This window comes from Drosophila navojoa, chromosome 4 (genome assembly GCF_054131105.1).
Source record: "Drosophila navojoa isolate 15081-1374.11 chromosome 4, UAZ_NAV_1.0, whole genome shotgun sequence".
NCBI classification, from domain to species: Eukaryota; Metazoa; Arthropoda; class Insecta; order Diptera; family Drosophilidae; genus Drosophila; species Drosophila navojoa.
Genome location: NC_142892.1, coordinates 10264394 through 10283019, shown reverse-complemented (window position 1 = coordinate 10283019; position 18626 = coordinate 10264394). Strand labels below are relative to the sequence as shown.

Sequence of the window (18626 nt, the reverse complement as noted above, 5' to 3'; positions counted from 1 at the left end):
AACTGCACATAGACCATTTAATCGACAGCAGTGTGACCGTACTGCGCAATATATATGCATTAATGGCGCTGAGCTTAAGACATTCAAATATTTGTTTTGAAGCATTTGAATACACACACAAATAACATTTATTTAATGCAATATATATATATATATATATATACATATATATATTGATATCGGCAAAGATTATAGATTTGCAAAAAACGTTTGAGTAATTTGAACCATGCAAGCGATTTTTTTGTTATTTACGCATTTTATCATTACTTTTTAGTAAGCCGTTACCAGCTCGAGCCGTTTTCTCGGGCTTTTCCTTTTTCCTTACAAGACTTTAATTCTATCAATGTTATACATTTATATACAAATACAATATTGATAATTGCATGTTGCCGCCATTACATTCCTAGTACATTCGCCATTTAATTGGAATATTTTGCATGTTTTATGTTTACTAATTTACAGTTTGTATTAATAATTTTGTAAGTTACGAGATACTACACACTACTATGTTTTTCACAATTTTCTAATTTTTTTTCTTCTTTTTTTTCTAATTTAAATACGTTGCTGCACAAAATCGGCATTCGAGCTTGCCAACACAATACACAATCCCATGAATACATTTATCAATTCAATTTGCCGCTGGCTATTGCTCACTCCTCCTAAGTTTCGTTCGATTAGTTTTGTTAATATTTTAAGCTGAACATTTAGGTAAGCTAAATATTAAAGTTAAAACAAAAACATCCAGTTCTTTGACGCTACTTCTTTTGCTTGGCAGCCAAAGTTGCGTCCGTTGTTGTTGGCGAAGCTGCAGATCCCTTGCCTGCTATTGATGATGTTATTGCTGTTGCTGACTCCTTGCGGAAATCACTGGCGCTTAATGGCCTAGTCGTTGTAATCGAAGATTTCTTAGATGTACTTATTTTGCCTAAGGTTGTAAATTAGAAATGAAATCAGTGATACATAAAGTATATCTTCCCCATAGGATAAACTTACCCAGTTCAGCTTTTCTGGCCTTGTCCGGATGATCGGTTTTTGATAATGGCTTTTCTAGTGTCTGCGACGGCGACGATGTCTCGCTCTCCCCATGCTCCTCAATGGCCGGCAAAAATATCTCCGATGCACTGCTACTGTCTTGTGTGCTAGTGGGCGAATCCTTCTCTTCTGCAATGCGTGGCAAGAGCTCACAGCTGTTGCTACCTATGGCTACATTGTTCGTTGCTTGATTATCAACTGAAGCTGTGGCTGTGCCACCAGCTGATGCTATTGGTAATGCTGCTGAGCTCGTTTGCCTTTGAGATTCCTCAGTGCTGCTAATACAGCTCAACTGTTGTAGTTGTTGAGGTTGCTGTTGTTGTTGTGGCGGCTGCTGCTGCTGCGGCTGCTGTGCTCCAGGTGCAACACCTGCGCCTCCAGCCGGTCGCCATGTGGCCGCCACGACGCGCTGATGCTGATGGTGTTGCGTTTGCTGTTTTATGGGCGGTGAGCAGCAAAGTGGCGAAATTTTCGTCTCCGCGCTGCGTGGATGCAGTCGATCCGGTGACAAAGCGCGTCGCAGCAACGGCGAACTGGGCTCAGCGGATTTAGTGCGTGCAAAGCCAGCCTTCTTGGTGGTAGCACTCACGGCCGCCTGCAGCGTGGGCAGTGTGCTGCCTGGACTATATGACTGCGTGGTATTGGATGCGCCAGGCTGATGACCCACCAGAGGAAAGGCCAACGGCGATGGCGAGCGAGTGGGCGACGACGGCAAAGGCGACGGAGACGGTGTACGCGCTAAAGGCGACAGCGGTATGTGACCCACAGACTTGCGGCGATTGGGCAACGCATTGCTGCTCGAGGTGTGTAGAGTCTTTAGGCCGCTGCCAGAGGAGCCACTGGCAGTTGACACAGCAGCGCCGCTCGATGCAGCATGTAGCTTGTGCTTAAGACCATGCAGAGTAGAAGGGCGCTGATACAGCTGCGGTACAACGCCAGTGGGTGAAACTAAATAGGAAATCGATGATTAATATGAGTTGATGATAGCTGCATTAGATAAGGACTAACCAGGCACATTGCCCACAGAAGTGGCGCTGTTTCCCACAACGGCCCCCACATGCGGCAGCAACACAACTGGACTGGCCGGCGGCAAGGGCAGCTGAACACTCAAAGCTGTTACGGGTAGGGCAGCAATAGACTTGGCTCCGTTGCCATTGCCACCACTCGAACCGGTGGGCGTGTTGGGGGACGATGATGAGGGCGAAGTGGACTGCGATGATGAGTTAGCCGCCGACTGACAGCAGCTACTGTGATACGATGAGTCTAACGGCGACAGATTGCGCGCAGATGGTGTGGTGGGTGAGCTGGTGCCCGCCGAGTACTAAGAAGAGAATGAATAACATGAGAAATCAATAATCTGATAGTCTCTCTGCCTACATTTCACTCACCTGTTGCATTTCGGCATTTGCTCGCTTGCTGCTTATGCGCCGGAACAGCGACGTCTTACGTTTCTTGTCGTGCTCGCGCTTCGTCTGCTTCTTCTGGCGGTTGACGCCCTTCTTGGCCAGCTTGCTCTGCATGAGGTCACGCTTGCGACCACCGCTCTGTATGCTTGTGTGCTCCAGAGGCGTGGCACGCAGTGTCACATGCTCACCGCCACTCAGCAATAGCTGCAGCACCTGCGTGTGGAATAGGCCCTGGATGGGCTCGCCGTTGACATGCGTGATGAGATCGGCGGGTCGTAGTCCTGCCTCAAAAGCGGGACTGCCCTCGTCCACGGCCATGACCAAATGGTGCATGGTATAGAAATCGGTATCGCCATAATAGACGCGTATAGTGTGGACAGTGAAGCCAAAGCCACGTGGTCCACGTCGTATTATGATGGGCGGCTTGAGATTCGTCACCAGCGGCGACAGCTCGCGACAAGGCGATGTGTCCCTTGAGCTAGCGGTGCTCGAGCCATTACCGCCACCACCAGCGCTGCCTGGTGACTGAATTCCACACAGCTGAGCTGCCAATTGCGTGTTGTCCAACGAGGACATTAGCGACAGCCCCAAAGCCGAAGCGGATTTCACAATCGAACGTGAACGATGATGCTTGACCCCATACGAATTGGGTCCACTGCTGCTATCCATAGACTTGGGCTGGTGTTGTAGCGCCAGTGGCGATTGCTCGCGAAGATTCATGTTCTCCGTGGAGGAGCTGCCCGCGCTGATGGTCTCATCCTCAATGGAGATGGAGAATCTTGGCAATATATCACGCGCACAAACTCCCTTACGTTTGCGATTGATTTGCGGTGAAAAATCATCGCTATCCGTTTGCGAACTCTCCGGCGTACTGCGAGAAATGCCACCCACGCTGGTTGGCTGCGGCGTCGCTGTGGACGACAGGGTCGATGGCGGCGGTGTGGCCGGAGTGCTAATGATGGTCGTTGTATTCGGTGGCATGCTGTGCCGCTGATTGAGACGCACAGCCGCCGGCGTTGGCTGCTGTAAATAATGCTTGAGCATGCGCAGCTCAGCATCATTGCCAATGGTGACGTTATGCAACAGTTCCGGCAAAAACTCGCTATCCGGCGTGGAGGGTACCTTCAGACAACTGGATGAGAGCTGCAAATGAGATGGAGATGTATATATCAATGGAACGAAAAGCAAATATTCGTTTAGCTACTCACATCCAGCTTACGCAACTGCGGCGTGTTCAAGAACTTATTGACCACGCCCTCCTGGCTTGCAGCTGAGGGCATCTGTTTGGGCATTGCTCCAGTGCCTGCCATAGTCGCTGTTGCCGTCGCATTTTCCTGTGCACGCGACGGCAACGTTGTTGGCGTTGTTTTAGAGCTGTCCGTTGTCGATGCAGTCGCATTGCGAGACCAGCTGTAATGCTGCTTACGATACTGTGGCGTATAGGAATTGAAGCTACCAAACACTGGCGTATCGTCGGTGTCATCGGTATCGTCGCCGGCCAAATCGTGATTGTAGCGATCCATGCGTGCTAGTGAAGTGAGGACAAGCAATTAGTATACTATGAAAGAAGCAAGGGTGTGGAATTCAGAGGCAGTTAACTCACTATCAAAGTAGCTGGTATCATCCTCGTGCGATAGCTGTGGCACAAACTCTGCCTTTTGGCGGAGCAATGAGTTCCAATCCATGCCCTGGAAATAAACATGCTCCTTCACTTCCAGAGCACCAATCTGACTGCCCAAGCGATCCCGTGGATTCTGCTGCAGCAACTGTGATATTATATCCTTTGCCTCCGCCTGCACGGGCCAATCCTCGCTGTCCGGCCACTCGATGTCATCGTTGACGGTGTGCGCGAACAGCTCCTCGGCGGTCTCGCCAAAGAATGGCACACAGCCAATGAGAAACTCATACAATATGATGCCCATGGACCACCAGTCGACGGGCTTGCCATAGCCCTGTCGCAAAATTACCTCGGGTGCTATATACTCTGGTGTGCCATAGACCTGCAGAGGCGGCAAATAGCTTTAGAAATCTGGCAATATATATGTATTTATAAATCTGTATATACCTGCTTATCGGAAAATTGTCGAGTCTCTGAATCAATGTAGCCTTCATACAGATTGGTGGCCAGCGACATAAGACCCATTTTGGAGAGTCCGAAATCGGTGAGCTTAATGTGGCCAAGGGCCGTGATTAATAAGTTGTCCGGCTTGAGATCTCGATGGACAATGCCATAGCTATGCAGATACTCCACGGCTAATACTGTTTCGGCGAAATAAAAACGCGCCATGTCAGCGGGCAGCGGGCCAATGTTCTTGAGCAACGTGCCACAGTCCCCGCCCTCCACGTACTCCATGACCAAGCAGAGATGCTTCTTGGTCTCAAAGGAGCAGTACATGCTAACCACAAAAGGATTGTCGGCAAACGACAGTATGTCACGCTCGGCGAACACCTGCTCCACCTGATTGCGCAATATGAGATTGTTCTTGTTGATCTTCTTCATTGCGAAGCGCTGGCGTGTTGTCTTGTGCTTAACCAGGTAGACGGCACCATAGGCACCATTTGAGATCAGCTTGGCAATTTCGAAGTCGTTTTCATGAGGCAGCGGTTGCTGTTGTTGTTGCTGCTGCTGTTGTTGTTGTTGTTGCTGCTGCTGCTGCTGCTGCTGATGCTGTTGTGCAGCATTTGCCTCTGCAGTAGCTGCTGGTGTGTTCAGCTGGCTAATGGACAATGCAAAACTGGGCGTCGGTTGGTTATCACAGCCCACCGGTGTCTGTGGCGGCTGTTGCGGTAATTTCGGTTGTGGCGTACATGTGCCACTGCCACCCGAATTACCTGTCTCCAATGTTGCGCCATCCAATGTGAGATTGCTCAGCTGCTTGGCCGCACAGGTCAAGGGGGAGTTGAGCAGCAGTCCACCGGCAGCTGGCTGCGTATCCAGCAGCTTGTCTCCGCCAGCCGTCACCTGCTCCGAGCACATTTGCTGCGTTTCGCGAAGTTCTTGCTGCAGCTCCGCGATGGGATCACGATTGAGGCCGAGCTTGTGGATAATGTACTGCGGTATATCCGCCTTAATGACAGGCATGGCCTTCGCATGGCCCTCGGCTGCCTCGAGCAGCTCGTAAAACTCTTGCGGATCGAATTCGAGACATTCCAGCAAACGCGCTGGCCGCGATATGATCAACAGCAACTTTTTGATAACGCCACTCAATTCGGCAGCCGCTTCTGGGGACTTCTCCTTGGTCTCCAGCAACAGACGCTCCAGATTTTCGCTCAGCTCATAGAAGTACTGTGACGTGATCAGCTTAGCCTCCGATTTGTGCAGACAATCCCGAGCCATTTCCAGCACTTGATGGTGTACAAAGCTAAAATAATGTGAACAAATAATAATACTGACATTTATTAACTCGTTAGATCAAATGAAAACTTACCGCACAATGGGCTGAGAGTCACGAAAACTATTGCACGCAAGGCTTTTGTTCTCATTGATGAAGTGCTTCAGGCGCTCCTCCATTTGCTGTGTGGCCTTGGGAAAGCGTTCCTTATACAGCGTATTCATCACAGCTATCTCATTGTCCACAATGGGCGAACGGGATGGACTGGACAGCGAACGCGAGCGTGGCCGAAAACATGGCGACATGCGGCCGCTCGGCATAGACGCCGTCGATGCATTAGCTGCATTAGCGGCGTTCGCATTGGCGTTAGCATTACCGCTGCAGGCAACGCTCAAATCGGCGCAACAGTTAATACATGCGATCGGTGGTTTCAATGGCTGTGGCTGCAGCTGTGCAAGTTTTGGTGCATGCTGCGGCTGTTGCTGCTGTTGTGGCTTATGAGCAGCGAGCAACAATGCACAATGCTTAGGGCAATGCTGCTTCAAGTGTTCCGCACAGCAGGCACCAGCTGCCAGTGCGGCTGCATCCTCGTGACCAGGCGGCAGATTGTGCGGCAAATGATTTAACGCCTCCTGACTGGAGCATTGCGACTACATAGGAAAATCAATGGCATGGTGATATATAATTAATAACATGGACTCGGATATTTACCGATAAATTAGAGCTGCCTGGTGTGGTGCCGTACCCGGAGGACGGCAACGATGCCACCGACCAACGTCTGCCATCGGCAACACCGCGACAAGAGGCGATGCGTTTGATGGGTGCAAATGCGAACGGCATGGGCGAATTGAGGCGCGGACTATCCGCCGGGCTAGCCGAATAAGGTGAATGGGCACGTGAGCTACCAGCCATGGCAGCAGCATTGGTGACCAGACTCAAGCGATGATGAGCCACACCGCTCGATCCACTGCTGCCAGCGCCAGAAGAGGAGCCGCGCATGACCACGCCATGCAAATGATGGTGCTTGGACAGGGCAATGCCACTGCCAGAGCGTGAGATATTTAGACCAGGAGCTGTTGAATTCATACCCCCCGCGCCTCCTGCGGCTGCGGACACTGCTCCAACACCGGGACCACCGCAACTGAGTTCATGGCGAAAGTAATTGCCCGTCAGGCACGGCGCGGATTTGCCCAGCGAGGAATGACGCATACGCAGCAAATTGGACGCTTCTACAAAACCCTAATTATAATATTAATGAACCAAGGCAGGGAGGAGACAACTCTTACCGCTGCTGGCAGCCCGAAGGGAATTCGTATGCTGCTGATAGGAGATCTTGCGCAGCAGCGCCGTATAACCGCGCGAGTGCAGCGAGCTAGAGCTGCCCGAGAGGCCGCCCGACGAGCTCTTGGTTAAATTGAGATTGCGTATCAGCGAGGATCCATTATTGCTATTGCTGTTGCTGTTGCTGTTGTTGTTGCTGTGACTATTGGTGGTGCTGTCGTTGCAATTGGCACCCAGCTTGGCCGGCGACGCAGGCAACAGCTCAACGCCGCTGCTGGCATCGGCGGTGCTGACTGAATGAGCGTGCGCCAAAGCATTCACACTCGCCGCAGCCGTAGCGGCTGCATCGTGATCAGAGTCCTCGAAGATCAGCACACGCGCCGAGTAACTGGACTGCGGACGTATACGCGATATATTGGCAGAGCTTAACTGCCGCTTGGCCACGGGACTGGCGTCACTGCAGCTGCTGTTGATGGACAAGTCGCATATCGCGCTGGCATCGTTTGCACCAATCTCACTGGCCAAGCTGCGATCAATGAACTCTTGCTGTTGCTCCTGCGTGGATTCATCTCGTTTCTGCGGTGTTGATGTTGATATTTTGATGCATGCTGTATTCGCTGTAGCTGTTGTTGTTGTTGCTGCAGTTGTTGTTGCTGTCGACGTTGATGAGGCTGTTGATGTTGCTGCTGATGTTGTTGTTGTTGTTGCCGCTCCTGTTGACATCGACGACGTCTTGGAAGCCAAGCTCTCCTGGCGGCTCATGATGTTAACGCGTGGCTAGCTCAACGCACTTATACGACTTGCATGTTGCTGTTGTTGATGTGGCTGCTGTTGTTGCTAAAATTGCTCTAGCTGTGGTTTGACATGGCGGCTGCTGTTGCTGCTGCCGCTGATACAACTAGTGCTGCTGCTGCTGCTGCTGCTGCGGCTGCTACTTCTGTGGCTGCTGTAAATAACCAAAAAACAATAATTAGCATGGAGCTGACAACGCTGCCCCAGACACTGGCAATTGCTACAATAAACACATATACTCAAACATATACACACACACGCGCAGGCAAGCAAAAATATCGAAATAAATGTTGTTGAATTTTCATTTTCACACACGTCAATGAAAATTTCATTATAAATAAATACATATACATGTACATATACGTATTTGTATATGGTACATATAAAATAGTTCACCTGCTAAAAAAGTGATCACAAATATATATGTATGTATGTATCTATACAGTATGCTAACAAACTTTTCGTAGATGTTGCTATTTTTATCTTTATTGAATTAAAAAATTTACAAGTGCAAGGCAAGAAATCGTGTTGCAAATTATTTATTCAATTCTTTAGTTTATCACAAAAAAAAAAGACATAAACCGACTTTAGCGACTATATACATATATATATAAATTAAGGCTCAAATTGAATGAAAAAATAGTATTAAAACTTAATGATATGTATGTATGTGTATATGTATGTAATAAAAACAGACTCGTATTATTATTTGATTAAGATTGCAATAAAAAAATAATACAGTGTGTTTACTATCAAAATCGTATATACATATATATATATATATACGCAAATTGCTGGTTTATTATCTACAGTCTACTTGTTTGTGAAGGTTCTTCTTTACGAGTATACACTGTGCTGTGATAAAAGTCGGCTTACAAATTAAATTGATGTATGTACATATTTGTATGAATATCGTTCCTAAAATCGAAAGCGCGACGTTTACCGTTGAAATTACAATGGGGTGGGGTTGACTGCTAGGCCTTGATGTAGGGGACCTCAAGTTGGGCATATGTACAATATATGCATACAGACAGAGCGTGTAGCGCCGATCGTGCGTCGCTAGTTGTCGTAGTCACGACGTCGACGGCTGGCTCTGCGGTTATCAGTTAAGTGTTGAGGTTTGTTTTTTATTTATTTTTATATGTTTAGTGCCACTTATTTACACACACATACATATATATACAAGTCTGCCTCTGCATTTGCATACGTGTGTCGTGTGTGTGTATTTGTATAGGTTCCACTGTATATCTATTTGTATTTTATTCGCATGATAATTTAATTTGTTTTATTATTTGTCAAGTGGTTGCTTAAACCGCCAAGGGCAGCTCTCGATGGGGGTTCTATTTAAAGGATTTCGACGCACAATGGAAACACAACAGCAGCAACAACAACAATAATAATGACACATACATTTGTCATTCAGCGGCGAGTGTTCCACACCTAGCTCAGTGCCAGAGCCAAGGCAAATACATCCTTATTGTTGGCTGTGTGTGTGTGAGTGATAATAGGTGTAGACTCCTTATGGGCCGCCCACTGGCTGCCTTTTACGCACACAAGCAAACGAACGCACAGACACGCACTCTTGTTCACACTCACACTCGTACAAACCACAGGGAGTGTGGGGCAACAATTGATTGTTACACGCGTTACATGCACTTTGTATAATTTTGCACATTACATGATATACGCTGCAAGTAAAGCGGATTCGCACACTTACGTGCAGCGCACGCAATGCAATGATATACTATAAAATAGTTTCAGATTCTCTAATAAGCGACCAGAGCGACGAAAAATCGTTGTTATAATCTCAATTGCCTTTTGTACGTTACGGTCACACTAGCCATACAAAGTTGGGGATGATAGACCAGAAGATTAAATCGATAAGATGTATATCGATATGTCTTAAATATTGTATCGGCCTTAAACGGAGCTTCAAAGGTAAATATTTTCTGGTTACATTTACTAATTTTATTTACTTTCCTTTTATCGAAGTGGTATTGTAAATTAACTCGCATTGCTTATTATCTTCATTATTTAAAATAATCCGAATAAAAAGCAAAAAAATTATAATTAATGAGAATATATGTATATATAAAGCAACAATCGTTAGCCATAATTCATATTTGTACTATGCGAAGTCTGGTAAGCGCTTGATATGTTCTTCTGGGACGTCGATTGCTGTGTGGGCTGCGTCTGATCTGTGGCAAGGTGGTTATTCTCCTGACACCATTCGACAAAATCGTCAATAAGCACGGGCCAAGCGCCCTCCGCGTCATAATTGCTCATCCGATCATCGATGTTGGTGGCGAAATCCAGCAGCAAATTCCAAGTGTCCCTTGAAATTGCACGTTTGTGTTTCTCTTCGAGGAACTTGCACCAGATGCCCAAGAATTTAAAACGATCGCTGAGTACAATACACCAATACGCAATAGCCATATCCAGATCAATCCCCTTTTGGCCCGGATCCTTCGCATAATTGAAAGTGAAATGATAAAAATCTTTGAATTTTCCAGCATCATTCAATTCCTGTTCCAGCAATGGCAATTTTGACTTAAGCTTCTCTATGCTGTCTATGCCTAGGTCACACATGCCATTAATGAACTCATCCCGCGAGAATTCGCACTGCACCTCTGCGTGGAATTTCCAGGCGATGATGAGCACAAGTTTGGAGTCAGGACTCAATTCCAGATCCTCAAGAAATTTTATGACACCCGATGAGCTGATCTTCTGGGCATCGGTTGGGTCGCGATAGCGCATAAATAGCTGCTCGATACGCTTGCGATCGAGCTCACGATAATAGTATTCAGGATTCTGAAAATAGTTATCGCTGGCCAAATCCATTTTCCAATCATTCTGTTGAAGGCAGAAAATGGCTGTCTGTTCGCCTGTCTGTGTTAGTGAGATAAATTTCTTCACCTTGTCACGATGCTGGCTTGACTTTAGCTTGTTCTGCAAAAATAAACAATATGAATATTGTTAGCCAACCACCAATACATTCACACAGATTTGATGTAAATGCGAATTGCATAAATACACCAACTACAACAATTTGTGCGTGCGCTGGCGCTTCTCTGCTGGAAGAAGCAGCAGCTAATAAAAACAAACATTCGTCTGCACTCAAATGCACAAATAATGTTACTTAATTTACAGATATGCATTGTGCTTTGTACTTACCATGATTTATATATTGTATTTGTTATTATTTACTAGTTATTAGCAAAGTTTTCTCTGCGTTGCTGTTCCGAACGTCGAAACCCAGAGATGCCTTATTTATCGATTTATTCGTCAAGATCCGGCAGCTCCGCAAGTGGCAGCACTTTAATGTCTATCGATAATTTACATCTGACTCAGTATTGATTTTCAGAGACCAACAACAAAAGATAATAAGAAAAAAACAAAAAAGCAGACGCAAATCCTTAGTGTAAAATTAGGGGAAATCAACCAAATGCATTCCCAATGTCTGGTCCTGGTGCTGCTCTATGCAGCCGTAATCCACGCCAGTGATATCACAAATATTGTGTTTGGGAATGTTAAGGAAGGTGTTGTGGCAGCTTTTGGTGACTTTAATTCCGATGAACTTACTGACATATTCGTCATTCAAGATGACAGAAAAATTCTACAAATATTATATGGTGCGTATATGATACACAATTTGGGAGTGATGAAAGTACTACAAATGTGATTAGTAAATTCTTCTTGAACTTAACGAATGTATGATAATTATTATGCTCAACAGGAGCTGACACGGAACCACTATTACGCCTGGGTCCTTTCTGCAACTTTAATGACAAAAGGATTGTAAGCGTAACACCTGGAGACTTTGATGGCGATGCCTTGATGGACGTAATGGTGAATGTGGAGAGAAGCAAGAATATCTATGACGTCTATATCAGTTGGGGTAATACCACAATGTTGAATTGTTCAAAAGAGCCCATTATTCAAACAAAGGGCGAGGCAATGGCTCTAGATTTCAATCACGACATGATCATTGATCTGTATGGATTAGATCCGAATGATACGCGAAGTTTCTGGATCTTTAATAACAAACGGGAGCCACCGAAGGTCGTGCATCAGGCCATGCCCACTGGGGGCACAGCTCAAACTTTGATCATCCCCAACGCGAATGCATATTTGGATTTGAATGGCGATTATCTAGCTGATCTGTTTCTACAAACGAAGACCTCTTACGAGATTTGGTATGGGATCAATGAGAAGGATGGTCAAGAAAACTTTAGCTATCAGAATTCCATCACCTACGAGCTGGTGGGCTCTAACGACTACGTTGTGGGCCAAGCAGTTTTCATGGACTTCGAGCTACGTGGCGTGCAAAATATTGTCGTACCCTTTTGCGTGCAGGAGAATTGCAAAAATTCGACAATATTTGTGCACGATGGACACATGTTCTACGATGTCCATGTGAACTTTAAGGATCCGCATGGCGTAACCTGGGGATTTGTGCCGCCAGACCCGAATGATGTGTATTTGAAGACCATCACTGCCCGCAGTGGTGACTTTAATCTTGATGGCTATCCAGATTTGCTTGTCACCTTGCAACCGTTGAGTGTGGCAAAGCCTGTGATGCAAACGTTTCTCCTGGAGAATGTCGCCTGCAAGACGTGCAGCAAGAAATTCAAGCGCACCTTCGAAGTGCACTGGACAGCGTTGGCGCCCATGGGCAACAATACAGTTGCTGGTGCGTTCTATGACTTCTACCAGGATGGTGTGCTGGATGTGATACTCATGGAGAAGCAGCAGAATGGCAATTATCGTCCACTTGCGTTCCGCAACACCCTCGACTACGACGCCAACTTTGTGAAGGTGATTGTGTTGACTGGCTTGGTGAATGTCCTAAATCCCACATTGCGCACGCCGTTGGGCCGAAAGAAGCGCACGTATGGCAGCAATCTACCTGGTCCGATCATCACGTACAACACAACCACGCAGGATGGCGATCAGCAAAGTGGCAGCAGTGTCCAACTGCCCCAATCATCCTACTTCGCGCTCCAACTGCCCTACACGTGCTTCGGCCTCGGCCGCACGCCAAATTTTGTGGATCAGCTGGTCGTAGGTCTCTATGGCAAGTGGCATAGCTGGACCCAGCTCATACCCAACTCTCAGATCATAGTAGTGCCCAAGCCGCTCGATCAGCCGCAGCACTGGAAGGCGCTGCTCTTTGTAACGCCCAGCAAACTGATCCTGATGAGTGTTGTCGCATTAGGCGGCACTTGTCTCGTGATTGTGCTCATCATATTGGTTCTGTATGTTAAGGAGAAGCGCGAGGACAGGCAGGAGCGCTTGCAAGAGTCACATAGATTCCATTTTGATGCGATGTAAAAAGCAAAGCAAAAAAAAAAAAAACAATATTAGCAGTTCCGATAGAGCCAATTGCATCCGCTTTATTATTTTATATATAATCTCTTATTTGTTAACATAACTTCACAAACCAAAGTGGTTTTAATTATAACAAAACAAGCTACGCATAGACAGTTGGTTCTATTTGAAGCTGATTATTCATATAATTTATATAGTTTAAAAAATGTGATAAAAAAAATTTAATGAATATAATGCAGATTTTGGGAGTTATTTTATATGATAGATTTTCTTTTCAGACGAAATACATGGGATTAGTTTTAAGAAAATCGGGCACAATCAGACGGCGCTTATATTCCTCCTCTGGCGTGCGGTATAGACGAGATCTGTTATTAAATATAAACATAAATTTAAAACAAAACAATTAGTAATATGAACATGTCGAAAATCGATTGTGGTGCTAACCCATAGATGTAGACGCGTCCTCGTGCAGCAGCCAAGTGAGCCAAATAGGCTGGAGCTGGGTATGAGACGGAGCGATTGCAACGTGGAAACATGTGGCACAAATTGTAGGTCAATTGCTGCAATAGATTAATATCTAGGTTGCCCGTGTTCTCAATTACGTTGTAGCGTGTGGGCTTCGCAGTGCCCTGAATGGACTGATGGCTGACCATGAAGAATTGCATCTCGTTCGGGTGAACAATGGTGCGGTCGACTACAGTGCCGGGCTCAACGTTGTTGAATTTATTTCTTGGATGCGGCTGCCCCTTTGGGAAGAATCGAGTATGATGACGCTTCACGACAATAATGCAGCACATCTTTGGCTTAATGCCCAACTGAAAACCAAGAGAATAGCTTTAACTTTGTCGACAATTTTAAACCAATAGGAGCTTAACCTTGGCGCAGGCCGAGTAAATGCCTTTCAGTTCCAAGTTCTTGATCTTCATGAATTGGCCATCGCTGACGCCGTCACGATAATATATTATGTGCTCTGGATAGCGCTTCTGATGCTCTTTGTACACACGCAAGTGTTCCGTTACAATGGACTCCATGTCTAATATTTCCTCGGCTGCTCTGCCGCCGGCCCCGCATTGCAATCTATATTGCATGTTGAATGAGCCGCCGTAAACGTCGTGTGATGCGGCCACACCCACCACACTGGGTATATCGCGTTGATCCGGTGAAGGATGAGTGACATCAGCACCCAAATACATGACATTCGTGAGCTGTGTACATGGATCATCCTTGAGCTTGTGATTGATGCCGTTCAGCTTGGAATTGACCTTCAACAGAATGTTTCCAACCAACTGTGCATTGAGGCGACGGTCCACATTATTGTGCTTGATGCACTGCGTCAAGATGCCATATTGCAGCTCGGCTTTTTGCTTAATGACTTCATAGGTGGCTCCCCGTGATGGTATGATAACAAAGACTAAATCAAATCGATTGAGTTTCAGCTCCTTGAAATGATCATCCAGGTTGCGTTCGTCTTTGAAAGTACGAATTTCTGCTCTGGGCTCCAAGCTAACATTCACATCACGACATTGATTAATAACCTACAGAAATACATATGATTATCATTCTAAATGCTGCAGGCATTACTCCGAGACTACCCTCACCATTTTCTCAAATTCACAAACTTTGTTATAGAGCAGACGTGCTCCCTCGCAGTGGAGTATGGCCCACTTATGAGCCTTTGGCGTTGGCTTTAAAAATTGACAATTATCCATGCGCCATGCTCCATTTGATGGGAATGCGAATTTACTATTCCTGTACTCCAGCTGCGGCGCAGTCAACAGGCGACTATTCACCGTAATAAAATCAGAACTGATGCGTATACCAAATCGACTGATAGTTGGATCAGTATTGTGATGAAAGTATTTCAATAGATCCATGATTTTTCTCTTGCGCTCGTCGGTTGATGTGGCTGCAAAGCGTATCATTTCTGAAACCTGATTTGCGCCATCCTTGCGCTGCGTTGCCAATAGACGATAACTATATTTCGATGGGTGTCTAGGTGTGTTTTCATTATATTACTCACATTTAGGGCCTGTCCTTCCTCGATGCGGCACAGTTCAATGGGCAAGTAGATGTTCTTTGCTGGTGGGCCCACGTGTAGACAATGCAGCTTGGGATATTTCAAATTGTAATTGCGTGAACGAAAGTATTCAATGACGGTCATCGTTTTGTCGTCCAGTTGGAATTTTTGCTCGTTGGCTGGCTGTGGTGACAGTCCGTTCACTTTGTAGATGCGTGGTGCAGTCGCAAAGCTGGCCGGTGCCTCGTACACGATATTAATGCCCTTTATGAATTGTATTAACTGATAAGTGTTACCCAGCATCGATTGTGCATTTATTTTCGACCTAAGTACAAAGCGCTCCAGGTACTCAATCATATTCATAGCGATTGGAAATGATTTGTGTGAGACATCGACATTCACAAATGGCCTATCGCCCAACACAAAGCTCTGATACAGTCCTACCAAAGCCTCATAGCCGTCTCCAAGCTCGTAACGCTCGCCGTTGTTAGAGTTCTTGAAGAATGAGCGACCCGCACGTATGGAAGTCGAATGGCATGGCGCGGCAAGCACCACCTCCAGACACTGCAGTGCACGCATCGGCTTGTCATAAATCTTATCATTCATATAGCTGCGGAGTGAGCTGAGCTCCACCTCCGAATTATCCGTCTCCTTAATGGTCAATGTATAGCGTAGGGTGCGTCCATGACGATCTACAACCTGTACAGCAACAGGTTGGTTAGTCAAATAAATGGATCAGATAAAACCTATAGTTTTCGCTTGCCTGCACTTCACCAGTTGTATTTTGCAGCTTGTCCACGGTGTAGCACGACTTGCGTCCATCAAAGGCGGCAATAGCGCCATTCAAATGCTTTGTGCGGAACTCTTCGAAGGCGTTGCGATAGAATTTCTTTGGTCGTTCCGGTACAATAGAGACATCATAGTGATAGGCAATGCGTGGCATCTTCGAGATGTCCACTTCCAAATAGTTGATGTCCACAAAGCCAGCACGACCCAAAGTGCCCCGTTTTATGTTGCCTGTTTGAGGCAGAGGCGGGCCTTGCGGGCCACCTGAAGAGCCACGCTGCTGATAGCCACCCTGTTGGCCGCCTGAAGAGCCACGCTGCTGATAGCCAGCCTGTTGGCCGCCTGAAGGGCCACGCTGCTGATAGCCACCCTGTTGGCCGCCTGAAGAGCCACGCTGCTGATAGCCAGCCTGTTGGTCGCCTGAAGGGCCACGCTGCTGATAGCCAGCCTGTTGGCCGCCTGAAGGGCCACGCTGCTGATAGCCAGCCTGTTGGTCGCCTGAAGGGCCACGCTGCTGATAGCCAGCCTGTTGGCCGCCTGAAGGGCCACGCTGCTGATAGCCACCCTGTTGGCCGCCTGAAGAGCCACGCTGCTGATAGCCAGCCTGTTGGCCGCCTGAAGAGCCACGCTGCTGATTGCCACCCTGTTGGCCGCCTGAAGGGCCACGCTGCTGATTGCCATCCTGTTGGCCGCCTGAAGGACCTCGCTGCTGATAGCCACCCTGTTGGCCGCCTGAAGAGCCACGCTGCTGATAGCCAGCCTGTTGGCCGCCTGGGCCACGTTGCGTTGGTTGAGCGCTAGCAGAACGCTGTTGCCCACTACCCTGTGCCGGCTGATTGGAACGTTGTGGCACTGGCCCCGTTGCATCACCAGCTTGCAGCTGAGATGTGCTCGCTCCAGGTCCAGAATCAGCTGCAGCTAAAATTGAATACAATTATTGAAGAAATTCAATTACCGATGACGTGTTCGTCTTGTTCAAGTCTTGTGATTCCCCCTAATATAAAAATGTCAAGCCACATTCAGATAACGCGAATAAAATTTTCTGATAGCAATGTAGCCATTAACAGGTCTGGTAGGTGAACAAAAGAAAAATATAATCGTGTTATTCCCCCATATATGTACATATAAAATAAAGTGATACGCAACTTGTCGCATATACATACATACATACTAATGTATATCGATACATACAATTGCACAACACAAATAGACAATGCACAAATACCGCAAAAAAGTTACACACACATGCACTAATACGCAATGCATTTCACAATTTTCAATAACTTACCTTGTTGCTGTTGCGCTGGAGCTGGTTCTTCCTTTTTATATTCTGAAAATGTAATACCATATTACATTACACTTTTACATGCTATTAATACATAATCGCATTATTGACGGTACGTACTGTTTTTCTTTCCCATATTTAATGTTAAACAGTTAGGATGCTATCCTTTGTTGTTCTTCACCGCTTTCTTACTTAGTTTCGCTTGTCTTTCTTACAACATGCGTTATCGAGCACTGCTCAAATGTTGCTAGCACAGTAAATGTAGCAAACCCAATAAGTATTGCATTCCATAATTTATCGATAGCTTAGAACTGTTACTGAAGTGTTGCCGATCGATTTATTCCTACGATACGTTAATTTAAAAGTATAGCGGGAAATTTAGATCACATTTATTTCTCAGAAATTGTAATTATCTAACATTGTTTGCAAAGATTACTTACTCTGTTTTCTCCTTTTCCCTTTCTCGTCTGCTCTGTGGAGTAGACACATCCATTTTTATGAACCCATTAAAGTAAAATTACACAAGTTTTTGTTGTCGTTATGGTTGCATCAATTTTATTTGGAATTGCACTTTTACTTTGCCCAATTAAATGTTTTACAATTTTTTTTATTATATTTTTTTTTTTTTTTTTTTTTTTTTTTGTTTTTATGCGCTAAAAATGTTATAGCCAAAAATAACGTATGGTCATATTTATATATGTATACATTATATATAAATATATACATGCATATATCATTTGTGTATACATATATTTGTATAAATATATTTTGCATTTCTCAATTTGTTTTAACGCATTCGAAGCAAATTTTTCCATTGCACAAGTGTAATTTTTGTTTCAAATTGTTAATTCTCTACAGATTTTTGTTTTTCTCTTTAGTTTTTGTTTTGTATATAAAAATTTTACTAACAATTGCACAACTTCGTCCTCATGTAATTTATGTACATTAAAATAACTAAAGTAATTATACAATATATACGATACAAATCTTCTCCAATAAGCAATCAATAAAACGACAAAATCTCCGTCTAAGTAAACCTTCATCATTTTGATTTGTTTTGCCTATCGTCGTATTCATGAGCTAAATTCAACTAATTTTAAAAACTAAAGATGACTCATACAAATATTTATAATGTATATAATTAATTAATAATTGATTGTTGGTTTACGAACAAGAAATATTTAGGTTATGCCAAAAAATTGCACTATAAAATGTTTAAATTCAAATTGTAAATCATAATAAATCAAACAAAAATCTTTGCTGCAAAGTAAATCATATTGTTGTCGTCGTCGTTGTAGTTGTTGTAATGCACTTAAATTAAATTAAAACTTAACAAACAATATTTTCATTATCTTCGTCTACTA

At 45.3% G+C, this 18626-nt stretch overlaps 4 protein-coding genes across 16 annotated transcripts; 1 reads left to right on the top strand and 3 right to left on the bottom strand.

The window, feature by feature from the left end:
* Nucleotides 1–395: 395 nt before the first annotated feature.
* dop (microtubule-associated serine/threonine (MAST) protein kinase dop) lies at nucleotides 396–9694 on the bottom strand. Of its 13 annotated transcripts, none has more exons than XM_089259790.1 (11): nucleotides 9254–9694; nucleotides 7057–7997; nucleotides 6482–6999; nucleotides 5867–6420; nucleotides 4504–5800; nucleotides 4042–4438; nucleotides 3647–3966; nucleotides 2421–3581; nucleotides 2041–2353; nucleotides 994–1980; nucleotides 396–925 (listed from the first exon to the last, which is right to left on the bottom strand). In XM_089259790.1, the coding sequence occupies exons 2-11, from the start codon at nucleotides 7811–7813 to the stop codon at nucleotides 756–758; spliced, it is 6474 nt and encodes a 2157-aa protein (XP_089115916.1). In that variant the 5' UTR covers nucleotides 7814–7997; nucleotides 9254–9694; the 3' UTR covers nucleotides 396–755. The 13 variants fall into 13 exon arrangements, with proteins under 13 accessions (XP_089115916.1, XP_089115918.1, XP_089115917.1 ...); XM_089259792.1 differs by having other exon boundaries at nucleotides 7057–7985; XM_089259791.1 differs by having other exon boundaries at nucleotides 9440–9694.
* A 199-nt stretch (nucleotides 9695–9893) lies between these two features.
* Nucleotides 9894–11292, bottom strand: SCCRO (defective in cullin neddylation 1 domain containing SCCRO). The gene is made up of 2 exons (XM_018101635.3): nucleotides 11018–11292; nucleotides 9894–10792 (listed from the first exon to the last, which is right to left on the bottom strand). Exons 1-2 carry the CDS (start codon nucleotides 11018–11020, stop codon nucleotides 9950–9952), a joined length of 846 nt encoding a protein of 281 aa, XP_017957124.1. The 5' UTR covers nucleotides 11021–11292; the 3' UTR covers nucleotides 9894–9949.
* On the top strand, nucleotides 11218–13204 carry LOC108651751 (T-cell immunomodulatory protein). Its single transcript, XM_018101633.3, has 2 exons — nucleotides 11218–11475; nucleotides 11580–13204. Exons 1-2 carry the CDS (start codon nucleotides 11289–11291, stop codon nucleotides 13175–13177), a joined length of 1785 nt encoding a protein of 594 aa, XP_017957122.1. The 5' UTR covers nucleotides 11218–11288; the 3' UTR covers nucleotides 13178–13204.
* A 210-nt stretch (nucleotides 13205–13414) lies between these two features.
* AGO2 (Argonaute 2) lies at nucleotides 13415–17587 on the bottom strand. Its single transcript, XM_089259802.1, has 8 exons — nucleotides 17383–17587; nucleotides 17266–17307; nucleotides 15969–16895; nucleotides 15195–15904; nucleotides 14773–15126; nucleotides 14050–14709; nucleotides 13619–13989; nucleotides 13415–13539 (listed from the first exon to the last, which is right to left on the bottom strand). Exons 1-8 carry the CDS (start codon nucleotides 17396–17398, stop codon nucleotides 13449–13451), a joined length of 3171 nt encoding a protein of 1056 aa, XP_089115928.1. The 5' UTR covers nucleotides 17399–17587; the 3' UTR covers nucleotides 13415–13448.
* Between the last annotated feature and the right edge of the window lie 1039 nt (nucleotides 17588–18626).

What these genes read in the sequence shown, in the direction of transcription:
- dop (XM_089259790.1), bottom strand. Translation starts at nt 7,813, where the DNA reads ATGAGCCGCCAGGAGAGCTTGGCTTCCAAGACGTCGTCGATGTCAACA. An exon ending in GACTCTCAGCCCATTGTGCG is followed by an intron (nt 5,801 to 5,866) that starts GTAAGTTTTCAT and finishes ACATTATTTTAG; the next exon opens with CTTTGTACACCATCAAGTGC. An exon ending in TTCTGTGGGCAATGTGCCTG is followed by an intron (nt 1,981 to 2,040) that starts GTTAGTCCTTAT and finishes TTTCCTATTTAG; the next exon opens with TTTCACCCACTGGCGTTGTA.
- LOC108651751 (XM_018101633.3), top strand. Translation starts at nt 11,289, where the DNA reads ATGCATTCCCAATGTCTGGTCCTGGTGCTGCTCTATGCAGCCGTAATC. An exon ending in AATTCTACAAATATTATATG is followed by an intron (nt 11,476 to 11,579) that starts GTGCGTATATGA and finishes TATGCTCAACAG; the next exon opens with GAGCTGACACGGAACCACTA.
- AGO2 (XM_089259802.1), bottom strand. An exon ending in TTTGTGAATTTGAGAAAATG is followed by an intron (nt 14,710 to 14,772) that starts GTGAGGGTAGTC and finishes GTATTTCTGTAG; the next exon opens with GTTATTAATCAATGTCGTGA. An exon ending in GGACGCGTCTACATCTATGG is followed by an intron (nt 13,540 to 13,618) that starts GTTAGCACCACA and finishes ATTTAATAACAG; the next exon opens with ATCTCGTCTATACCGCACGC.